This window comes from Wyeomyia smithii, chromosome 3 (genome assembly GCF_029784165.1).
Source record: "Wyeomyia smithii strain HCP4-BCI-WySm-NY-G18 chromosome 3, ASM2978416v1, whole genome shotgun sequence".
In the NCBI taxonomy this organism is placed as follows: domain Eukaryota; kingdom Metazoa; phylum Arthropoda; class Insecta; order Diptera; family Culicidae; genus Wyeomyia; species Wyeomyia smithii.
The window spans coordinates 183,932,433-183,944,508 of record NC_073696.1 but is presented as its reverse complement, the minus strand read 5'-3'; the positions used below and the strand labels follow the sequence as shown (position 1 = coordinate 183,944,508).

At 32.9% G+C, this 12,076-nt stretch overlaps 1 protein-coding gene across 12 annotated transcripts in view; it reads right to left on the bottom strand.

Moving 5' to 3' along the window:
* LOC129730633 (uncharacterized) overlaps positions 1–12,076 on the bottom strand; it is a 199,360-nt gene that overhangs the window by 15,128 nt on the left and 172,156 nt on the right. For 9 of the 12 annotated variants that reach the window (XM_055690114.1, XM_055690115.1, XM_055690118.1 and 6 more), the window contains one exon: positions 8,631–8,698. The exons of 1 other annotated variant lie outside the window; for it this stretch is intronic. In XM_055690114.1, coding sequence (XP_055546089.1) covers positions 8,631–8,698 — 68 coding nt within the window. Of the gene's footprint in view, positions 1–8,630; positions 8,699–8,720; positions 9,461–9,481; positions 10,612–12,076 lie in introns of those variants that run through there. 2 more of the 12 variants (XM_055690123.1, XM_055690121.1) reach the window with 2 other exon arrangements.

The window sequence follows — 12,076 nt, the reverse complement described above, 5'->3', positions numbered from 1 at the left end:
CCAATGGGGAAAATAGAGTCTGATGCATTGTACTGTCTCTAATGTTTACCAATTTCAGTGTACTTGTATACTGCGTAAATGTAGCACGGGAGGACGAAAAAAAAATATTATGGGTATTCATGTCGAGCTCGTAAACAAATACCCAGCCGTAAAAATACTCACCTCCATTGACGAGTAATGGAAGATAAACAGTTAACGGCTGGGTATTCGTATACGAGCTCGATGTGAAGACCCCTATTGTAATGAACATAAGCTAATTCAATGGTAAATACATAACTATAAATGTCTCATTCTCTTTCTATCTCTTTGGAAACATTATCTTTGGTGATGACTGTTATGCATATCGATCCCTAACACTCTAAGTGCAGATTAATATTTCACGTTTTTTTTTTCTAGAATAACCTGCTTTGTCCGTAATCGTACGCGAATGTCATTGAAAAATCATATGAGATAATGTATTTATAGCTTGGTGTAAAAACAAAACAGAATCGATATGTGTTGAGAAAACAAATGGTGCCATAACCCAAAAATACAAAGCGATCAAAAATATAATGAAGCAGATAACATAGGAGTATTTTCCACGATAATTTGTTTTGATACCCATTGTTAATAGAATCGGTGCTACACCGTAAACATTTATGGATTACAATAAATAAAAAATAGTCAAACTTAGAAACCAGTTTATCAACGAATTAAAAATATTACTAATTGAAGTAATTTATTCCGGAACTCTGTAAGGTATTGGGTTGTCATTAATGAAAATAATTGTTTTAACGAAATTTTCTGTACAAAATGCCTCACGTAATGTTTTTTAGTCCCATTTTAATGCTACTTTAATATGTTGTAAGGGCTGGGCAAACACTTCGTATTGCGTTAAAAATTTCGTTATTATTTTAGAAATTGACTGCTTTCAATTTTTCTTCTGCGAAAAAAATGCTTTTTTTTCAAAATTACTCATCATATTATAGAACAAATTAGAGAAATAAAATTGATTTTAAAATGTAGGGTTGATCTGTCATGATTTTTTAAGAAGGCGATGTTTAATTTTACCTATGGAAAAAATATAAAATGGGACAAAATATTAGGAAAAATTTAAGCCCAGCTGTTGGACCAGCATTAAGTTTGTTTTTCAATCAACTATCGCTTTAATATGGAGTAGAATTTTTAATAATCGTAACTGTAACACAAAGTATCCCCAAAAAAGTAAATCCCCAAAAAAGCGGTTTGTAGTACTTGTAAATAACCACTCTGAATCGAAATGGTACTTAAAATGCAGTGACCGGAATTAGGAAATTCATCGCCAAATTTAACCAAAAACCAAAAACCCAAACTCTAGTAAGAACAAAATGTATTTATTGAAGAAGTAAATAAAAACTGATATTATTTGTGATTGTGGATGAAGCAATTTACGTTTGTCCGTGAGGTTAGTATGGAAATAGGTGATAAATGTCGAGACCTTTGTGAGAGCGAAAGAGATCTTGGTCTCTAAAACGTCGTACAGAGAGTGAAAATCATATTTGAAAACAAACAATTTCTGTCAAAAGAATGTTTTTATTAAGTTATTGCCGATGGTCCTAATTTCAGTTATAGCATGCAACAATTCCGTATTATTTTTAATGAATTAATTGCAGTTTTTACTTTAACTTTAACCTTTTATAAAGTTAATTCAAATTGCTGTAAAAATCCCTATATTTTCTACGTGTAAACGGTTTCTATAAGTGTATACAAGTAAGAAGCGCGAATAAATCTTGTTTTGAGCTAGATTAGTAACTAGACGTAAAATTTTTACTTTTTACGCTAAAAGCAGCATCGAAAAATTTCTCCTTATTACTTGAAAAGCAAAAATATATCATCTTCAGTCAAATAACACCCCATACTGTCGTATTTCTTGCACATGATGCAAGTTACTCCCATCTCTATTTAACTCGGTGTACGTGCATTAGTTTGTTCGTTGTACGCATACGAAGTAAAGAAAAATGTTATATTCTTTTACTCTACCAAACAGTGCGCAAATGTTGATGATTTCAAAGACTTCATATGCTTTTTGAAATCATAGCACGATTTCTGTACCGCTTTAGAGAGGAACACAAACATTTGCTTTCTTGCAAGCGGATGCAAGCCATGTTGAAAAAACACACTTTATCACAAAAATAAACTTATTTTGGATTGCTTTAGCCGTTGTCATGAAAGTGTATTTGATAGATATACATCCATATAAATATTAAAATATAACTAACGAATATTTACAAATAGAAACTATTCATCAACAAACACTTTCAATTGCAATCAAGAGTGATCACGCAGATAAACCGTTGGGATGAGCATTGTAAAAGTTGATTGATTTATAAAACAAAACACAAACGACTTTGATACATAATTTCTAAATTCCATGTTTCTGATGATCAGAGCAAAGATCATCCAAATGCAAGAACGTAGAGCCATTTGTGAGGATTTCTATCAATCGGACAGTTACAACAAACTGTTTTCTTTCCCTAAATATGCTTGTTCTACAGTTTTTGTAGAATTGTAGTGCGTTTCATTATTTTGGCTTGAAAGTGTCGAATTTTATGACAGGATCTATGGAAAAAATGCTGCTTGAATTTTTTACAATTTTCACTGGTTATAATAAAATCACTCATTTGATTTCTATCTATACTAAAATGGGAGAAAATTTATGTATTTTTAAATACTATAGATATAAAAAATATTAATTATTGAAAATAGGTGTGGTAAAAAGCTTCATTACAAACGCAATGTATTAGCTTTTTTAAAATGCAATAACGAAAAGTTTTCCTTCTTGTAATAAATTTGTTACTTGTACATGTATTAGTTTGTCTGATTGACTCATATTACCTCGAGGTGATAGACAACTATTTGTACGTAAAACTGGTTGCATTTGCCGAAAAATGTAAATTATGCTTTGAAATCCAAAAATAATCTATCTGGCAACATTTCCGGTCAATTATATTTTTTCTGGATTCCTTGGTTTATTTTCTTAGAAAATCATCTATTAGTATTTCTCGGGCATCTTACTTCCATGAATTGTAAGGAAAAGAATAAAGAGATTTTGAACAACAATGCTTTATTTTGTAACAAAGAGCGGGGTGTTCCGATCGGCACCAAAATTGGGATTTTTCGGTGTAGATGAATAATTCTCCAAACTTCGAGCCAAATCCGTGATGGTCGTGTCCACGTAGTATGGATACTTCGTATTGAACGACTCTTATGGAAAACAAACGGAATTGAAGTTCCGCATATATTTTTCTTTTTCTCTAGACTCGTTCCTAATGTTACCCGTTTTTTTTAATGGTTTTGCAATCATCTCCAGCATGAATTTTTCTGCAGTAAAGTTTTTTTTACACGATTTAAATCGTCGTGAAAATTTTCCAAATAAAGTGGTTTTGTACATCGATTTTTTTTTTTCAAATAACGCGGTTTTTACACGTTTTTTGCAATATTTTTTGTCCTCGTGTAAAACAGTTACACTAAGTAACAGTAACGGTAACAAACTATAGTAGGGTGTTTTAACACAGTTACATTTTTACACGTTTTTTTACGACGTTTTTCTGAATATCGCGTTGTTTACGTTGTTTTTACGTGCTTACGTTTTTTTACGCGGTTTCTTACACAGTTTTTTTCTGCACAGAACGTGGAATCGTGTAAAAAAATACTTTACTGTATAGAAAAGTTTTATTTTCTAGGAAAAACAATCCGTTCTTAATTTTTCAGTTAACTCCGGCAACGCTGATCGCAATGTACAGTGATACAGAACCATAATAAGTAAGCAGATGCATACTAATTTTAGGCCGTTACAAATTTTTATTTTCATTTTATGTCACCACCCCCCCCCCTCCGCGCTCCAAAAATCTTGAATATTGGAAGGGGGAGAAGAAAAAGCTCAAACCGTTTTGTTCATTTCATTTTCCGACAGCATAAATGCCTTATATAACATCAAACAAGTCATGTGACAATAAATAAATAATAATAATAATAGAGTGTTATTTTCCAACGTGTTTTTGAGTGCAAGTTACAAACGTCATAACTTGCACACAAACTTTGATCAAAGATATTTCTTTTTTTTCCGTCTCGGTGTTATTTATTTTTTGCCACCCCCTCTTCTAACTTTGATAACCTTGGACATAAAAAGAATTCGAAATTTGTATCAGCCTTATTAATTTTTTAAAAATGTCTTATCTCAAATTTTTTATTCACTTAAATACACGCGTTGCTTTTCCAAACGAAACCAGAAGTTTTTTTTTCATTGGCCCCATTCAGAGATATTAACATTTGAAAAGGGCGTATTTCAAAAAATAAAACGTTAAAAGCTTTTCACCCGTAAAAGGTATCTTTAAATTTTAGCTACCAAATGCAAGGATCAAAAAAGTCGCATTGCATAACAATCATACGGGAATGAATACATTGAAGTGCTCTTCAAAAGCATTGGATTCCAGTAAACCGTCTAAATCAATGTTACACATTTCTACGCACACAAGACGAATTGGAGCAGAGAAACATAGGGCGGATTCTGTTTCAACATTGCTTGTTTCATGCAACGCGATCAATGTATAGTGAATGTTTTACAAAAAAACCGAAAATAATCGCAACATTCTTTTCAATGTTTGCTTTCGCCATGGTCATTACATGCTAGGTGATATGCTGCAATTTTCGTAAGCATTGGCGATACCTATTTACTTCGATAAGCAAATAGTGGAACGCAATCTCACGTTCATTACTTGTCGAAGATATTCGCGATACTATTGAATGCAAGTGAACTTGGGTACAAGAGATATTATTATTGAACCATTTAATCTCATGATTTTTGGAACTATCAGAAGTGAAAATCAATCAGCTGCGTTTCTTGTACGCAAGTGAGAAAGATTGGATGATACGTGTTGAAGCAAAGAACATACATGCATCAAATATTGCGAGCGAGTAAAAATGTCCATGCTTGACCAAAAGTTTCGTCCCTAAGCAAAATTGCTCTAATTTAGCTACAAAACAGTAGTCTTGAGCAAAGTTGCTTAGAATAACGTGATCTAAAACATCACAGAAAATAATATAACATTTTTTCTCGAACAAAGATTTCAGTTGTTTTATTTCGCTGATATTCGGACCACCCTAATTTTTACTTCAATTAACATGTAGATTAGGCTGTCAAAAAAAAAAATCGATGTTGAAAAAATCATGGTACTCATCCTTAAATTAAAAGATTTATAGCATTTTTGTAGAACATTTCGACTTTCTAAAAAAATGCTTTCAGGTTGCCCAAACGTGATTTATGAAAAAATGACTTTTTCAAGCTACAAAACTACTCTTTTGCACTTTTTTCAAATCTGCTCGATTCCTAAATTTTTCCATATATTTTTTTTTATTTTTGTAGGGTTGTATTTGAATATTTTTAATGGTTTAGTTAAGCATCGCATTCAATTATTTGACTTACAGAGCCCATTTTATATCACAAAAAAGTGAATTTTGTTCATAATTTCCAGATAAAACCCTTCGAAACACATATAAAAAATTTTTTAGATCAAGAACTGAAATTTTTACTGCAAAGCGGGATTCAAGACAACAATTTACATGGAAAAATATCTCTAATATCTTACCGGGGGGCTGAAATATTGGCGTTTTTACGTGTAATGGAAAACTATGCATTTTCTCAAAAATGCCACTAAAGTTCAGTATATCCATTGCACAATGTTTTATTTTGCCGTTTGTGCGAATAATTTCCTAAATAGTGATTCAAATGTTGATTAAAGCTATGAGGTATGTTCGGAGAAGTGTCAGGATATTCAAAAATGCATCTTGTAATGTAGAAAAATGGGTGATCAATCCACCAATGAGTGAGATAAAAAATTTTCTTTTTAATCAGAATAAAATAGATGCAAGGTTTCGACAAAGTTTCAGGTTATTTTAAAACAAGAAACTTTACCGAAGACATCATGTTTCTATCTCTTACATATTACGAGCAACGTTGAGTTTTCTATTAGAAGGCACTAAAAATCACAATTTTCGTTCTAACTTTTTTCGCAGATTTTTCAGAATTTTCAAACCTACTACTAAGTAATCAGCCATCCAAAAATGTATTTGTTTTCTGAACATTGTTAGTTTTTATCTCCCAAAATAAAACAGTTATTTAACGTATTCGTTAAAATGTATAGTTTCCCATCATATATAAAAATGCCAATATCTCAGCTCCCCGATAAGATATCAAGGATCTGTTTTCATGTAAAATTTCGTCATAAATCCCGCTTTGCAATGAAAATTTCAATTCATGATCAAAAAATTTTTTTATTTGTGTTCTGTAGATGAGAAAAATATTTTTTTTATGATGTTCAATGAGCTCTGTGAGTCAAATAATTGAATGCTCAAGTAGATAGATAAGTTGACATTGATTAGTTGAGACTATTTCTTTCCCAAATAGCAAAGTAGATTAACGTGAAAGTCCCTAATCACGTGTTCGACCTCACTTATCGAAAGGGCATATTCGAAAATATACGAAAATTGCAACATATTGTTAAAATATTGCAATCTAAAACTACAATTCCAATCAAAATGTAATCACAGCCATAGTTGAATAGTAGTTTCAATGCAAATGAAAGTTAAATTTCTCGAAAATGGCCCCCTTTTGATAAAACTTGTAGGTAACTGCGACTCGCTTATAAAACATGAACAATGTATTATCTGAATTATTTTCTAATTTTCATTATGTGCAGACATGCTTAATAAAAGCTTCTGTAACACAAACTACCGTTATTGAATGTTTTATCATAGTAGTGTGAAAATCGGAATGCGATAGAATTATTCTCTGAATAAAATTGGAAACTATGTGCGCATTGTATGAAATTTAGGAATCTTGTTAATTCGGTTGTAAAATGCGTTGTTCCCATAGTTTTTAAAATTGAATTTTTGTACTCTAACTTTCTTCTTGAAGGCTTAGAAATAATTTTTAACGTGTGCTTTACAAAGATGTGCATTGTGTATTGATAATACTATCAATAATGTGCCATAGATTTTTGCTTGTTTAAGTTCACCGGAAAAAGTATCTATTGTAACGAATTAAATTTAGAAAATATTAGAATACAATTGACGGTGAGGCAGTTACTGTTATGTTTAGCTGGTCAAAATCAATTTTTGACTTGAATACAATTTAACACAATTTTTACTGTTCTTGATTGTAGCAAATTACTGTTAGATTCAAGGATGATTTTTAAACCTCTTACCAAAGAGTAAACTTAAAAGAATAATCTTTCAAAAAGAATTTTATCACAATTTATTTCCTACAGCAATAGATATTGATATTGTATCGAGCAACAACCGATGTTATCACATAATAGTCGCACTTCGGATAGATAGTAAAATTCACAGCACAACTATAGGGATTCTAATATAATTAACGAAACACTAGCCAACTATAGGTATCGAGCAAATATACGCCATGCACAAGTATGAGTGAGTGGAGTAAATGTAGAAATTTGTCTTTGTGGATACAATGATTTAGTTGGATTTTTTTTTTCGAATTTTAACCCTGATGTACTTGCCAATTCGAATCCCTTGTACGGAAAATGTAGGTAAGACATTTTTACACATTTACAACCAGAATATGGCGATTCAAATAACATTTTATTATTATGTTTGAAAGTAATTCGCCACAATCAAATACAACTCTCGAATTGAATGCTACTATGTAGTGATATCTAAAAACAAGAACACCTAAAGATAGAATAGTATTAGAATACTTTCAATCAGTTTCTGTACTGATACGATGTAATCTTCAAACAACTTCATAGTTCGACGTGGAAAATACTTGCAAATTTAGAAAAATCTCACTCCGTCTATTAAAAAACATCCTACTTTTAGACATAAATTTATGTAAACAATGTATAACTGTACTACTTGCAACAGAAATAAAAACAAAAACTTTCGAATGAAGAGTTTTGCTGGCATTAGATAAAGGTTTGCTGACAGAACAAATAATACTTCCAAAAGTGGCAAAGACTATCTAAAATAAACATAGCTGAGCAAAAACTAACGCAACTAAAAACTAAAATGGTTAAACTAAAACTGTTAATATTGATGAGGTACGATTTTTCAATGTTCAAAGTTTGTTATTTTTCGATTTAAAATATATCTTAACGTGGGTAGTTATATTGAAATTTATGAATTTATAAATTTCCTAAGTCACCCTGTCGAACGAACATTGTGATTATATTTTTTTTGTTACGAATAGAAGCATTTTTGAACGACAATTGAACCAACAAGACCAAAAGGATCAAAAAGTGAATGAAACAAACTTCAAAATGAATATACAAACTATGGCGTTCGAACAGGATCAAATATAACGGAATCTTGACAAACTTGTTGTTTGAAATAGGGAAACTAATGAATACTGAATCTATTGGTTGAAAATAGATAACTGGTCTTACTTTTCAAAACAGTGGGCAGGTGGGTGTGTATAAATTAGTTGAACGAATCATCGATAAGAAATAGTGAATTTCAATCAATCGTTTACACGCGAATGTTAGATTTCACTGGCAAATGTGATTGTTTGTTTTTTTTTTGTTAAGCAAGTGCGTATCGTTAGTTGAAATTCAGAATTTATGTAGTTTGCGATGTTTTTCTTCAGTAGTTACCTGCGTTTGGTGATCGGGGGCAGGGTGGCCCGTGTTGTCTAACAGTGTAGGGGAAGAAGGGCGAGCATCTAGCAACAAACAACATGAAGACTTGACATTTACCACAGCAGAGCAGAACACGAACGTATCGGATGATGGTTGGCAAGTCGAGTGGCTTATCGGTGGAACGTTTTGCTTCCTTTTAGTTTAATCGTTGCGGACAGTAAGAACGGAAAATTGATACAAATGGTGGCACGCGAAACCTATCAGGATAATATTGACACACATATCTATGCATATAACATGGCCACATTCACATCGAATACGGTGCTGAGTATACAAGGCTATTATTTCCGACAACATAAGTGCTTTTGGGAGGGGTTTAAATTCATATGAAACTTGCTGGTTATTTGGTGCCCTCGATATGTATCAATTTTCGCCAGTTTGTGTCCTTCGACTTGCCTTCGTACCATTCGCACATTCGCTAGGTTAGATTTCGCAAAAATATATGATGGCTTTGAACTTATAATTTTACAAAAATAAAAACGAAATCAAAAGAATTTTGCAGAAACATTTAAAGAAAAACTAATACATATGAAAAAGATAGAGAGATATTTAAAGGTTTTTGAAGTGGTGCGCACACTGAACATTTAAAGCGATTTCGGCGTAACCATTTTATTAGAAAACAAAAAAAAAATGTTTCAAAAACGTAAAATTAAAAACGCATTCGGAGAGTTTTTGCGTCTAAAAACGTGTTTAGTCAAGAACTCATACTTCCTGTAAACTCAAAATTTTCACCTAATAAAAAAACGAAACATTAAACAAACCTTAACGACATTGTTTGATAAATGCTGAAAGAACAGTAATGAGGATGGTAAAATGTAAAAATAAGCATGCTTAGTGTAGTCCATTGTTATGTATTATACTAATGCTGTGGGAAATGTTTAGTTTCAATTGGGCGAAAAAGAGCCGATAAAAAGCAGTTCAGTAATAAACTATTTGAATCGAATTGACTTTTTCTGTCGATTCATTGAGCGTATGATAAGATACTTAAGATTTGAAATAAATTTAGATTGAAATACATGCAATAGACTTTGCTTGCTGCTTCCTTTTCTGCGCGTGGCATGTTTTGAAATTGTTTTTGAAGCTTGCCGAATGATTAGAAACAATGGAGATTAAGTATAGTGTTATGCTGGGATTGGAATGTGTTAAGGGATTTTCAGTTATTTTTTGAATATCACTGCATCGCGATATTCAATGCAAGTAACTATGATAATATTAACAGTGTTGGTTGAAACACAACCAAGTCTTTCTTATTGTATGAGCTTAATATTTAGAATAAAAAATTGCCAAGGTGAGTGAGAATACAGAATTGATCGCTTCGCGAATGTGTCATTTTTTCATTGCCCAAGTTTCAAATTAAATTGTGAACTGGAAAGTTGACGGTTGTCTGAGGTCTGGGTGTCGCACATATACTCCTATGTAGAAGTAAACCTATGATGAAACATTGAACAGGTGTTACCTGCACAAGGGATGGACCGATAAAAGGAGGGAAACTCTGAAATTCAGCGGCATTGATGCATCTATACACTATTCAATCCTACTTCACTGAGAAAATTACGATGGTTAGATAATGTAAACGTATTCTGATCGCTGTCATGTACTTGAGCGCTAAAATGGCAACTGTACCCTTTCCCTGCATTCATCGCAAATGATCAAAGGCATTTCGCTGGACTGCTGGAGCTATCTATTTATCGTATTAAACTTGGGTAACCACTTAGTTAACGAAAAAATGCTTCGGTGAACACTTTGAACAATAGTTTTTTATTACATTGACCACCTTTTTGATATTTATGCTTAACTAGGAAAGAAGGTTAGAATAAAACAAATTTAATACAGGGTCCGGCAATTGAACTGATACATTCCTTTCACACTCATTATTACGTTGCACACGATATTGCATTGGATGACCCCTCGTCGTTTCGATAACATTGTGTCCTAGCTGTAAGTGGATGAATGTGTTACTTTTGTAAACGAGCAGAAGTTGAAGATCGTCAAGAGACGCATTAAGCGGAACCCTCGACGTAGTGCCACTGAATTGGCGGTGAATCTTAACGAATCTGATCGGAGTCTCCGTCGTATCCTAAAAGATAAACAGTAGACCAAGCCCTTCAAGATCCAGAAGGTTCAACAAGTAAAGAGGGCGAGAGGATGGTTTTAAAATACCGCGTTCACCGGAGAAGCAGAACGATAGAGTTTGGTTGCCAGAAAGATCACGACTCCACAGGTTTTCATCCCTGAAAAAGTGAAGTATTGGGAACGAGTTCTACAGATCGTCGTCGACCCGTGAGCATGCCTTCATTTCGATACCCGGGATTAGGTTTTCCAACAGGGCGGCAAAGGTTCACAACGCGAAGAAAACTCCTCTTATGATGCATTCTTCAATCGTCTGCGGTGAGTGGTTAAATACAAGGGCGAACAAGTTTAACTTGACTAGCAAATTATCAAAAAGTGATATGTTTTCAAGTTAAATTGACAGAATTTAGAATAAAATGCTTTTGTTTTGATAAATTTATCTTATTGTTCCAATGTGGCACTTCGGTTACCAAACGATAGGTAGACAGTAACAAGAAACACACACTTAGATTTTATTGCCGAGAACTCAACAGCTGATAAATTCAGCGTAATGTTCTACAAGTTTTCGGCAGAACTTTCCAGTACTTCGGCAAACAAAATGTTAATACATGCTGGTTTACGGTAAATCGATATATTTGCTGAATGTTCGTCAAAATATATTGCTGACATTTGTTAAAAACTTCGCCGAGCTCGACCACCTGTTGGGAAGTTTGTCGAGATAAATTAAGTGTGCACTATATAGCTTTCACGGGCGGTTGTTGTAGGGAACAACTAGCTTCAATTGGTGCTAGAGTTTGTGCCTATGGAAACTCTGAAATTCACCAATAACTAAGCTGAGAGAAACGAAATTGATGCTGCACAGAATGTGCAATAGTTTCGTACCATTGCACAAATTAGCAATCCGAAAAAAGCGCGTCGTTTGGCTCCACGTTTACCTCATCGAACCAAGGTTAGGTTCTGGAGGAAATCGTATTTCGAATACGACGTTACAACAGGGCAACAAAATATATCACCTTCGATGACATGAAAAAGTTGAAAAGAAGGAGTCACCGTGCAAGTTCTTTTTTAACATCTGAAAACTGTTTTGAGGAGTTGGTGAAGTAGACAAGTGATCGATTTTTCTTCAAAATATGTTAAGTTATTAATAATTATATATCAAATCATGAAAAGATTAGTTTCATTTTTTAATGTTCTTTGTGTTCTTGTATTGAAACACTGACATCTATTTCCAATTTGATATTGTGTTTGGCAGCAATGCCTGGTAATTAAAATGCAAATCTTTTTATTGCCATTGTTTCAAGTATGGTTTGTGTGAGGAACAAAAGAGAGAT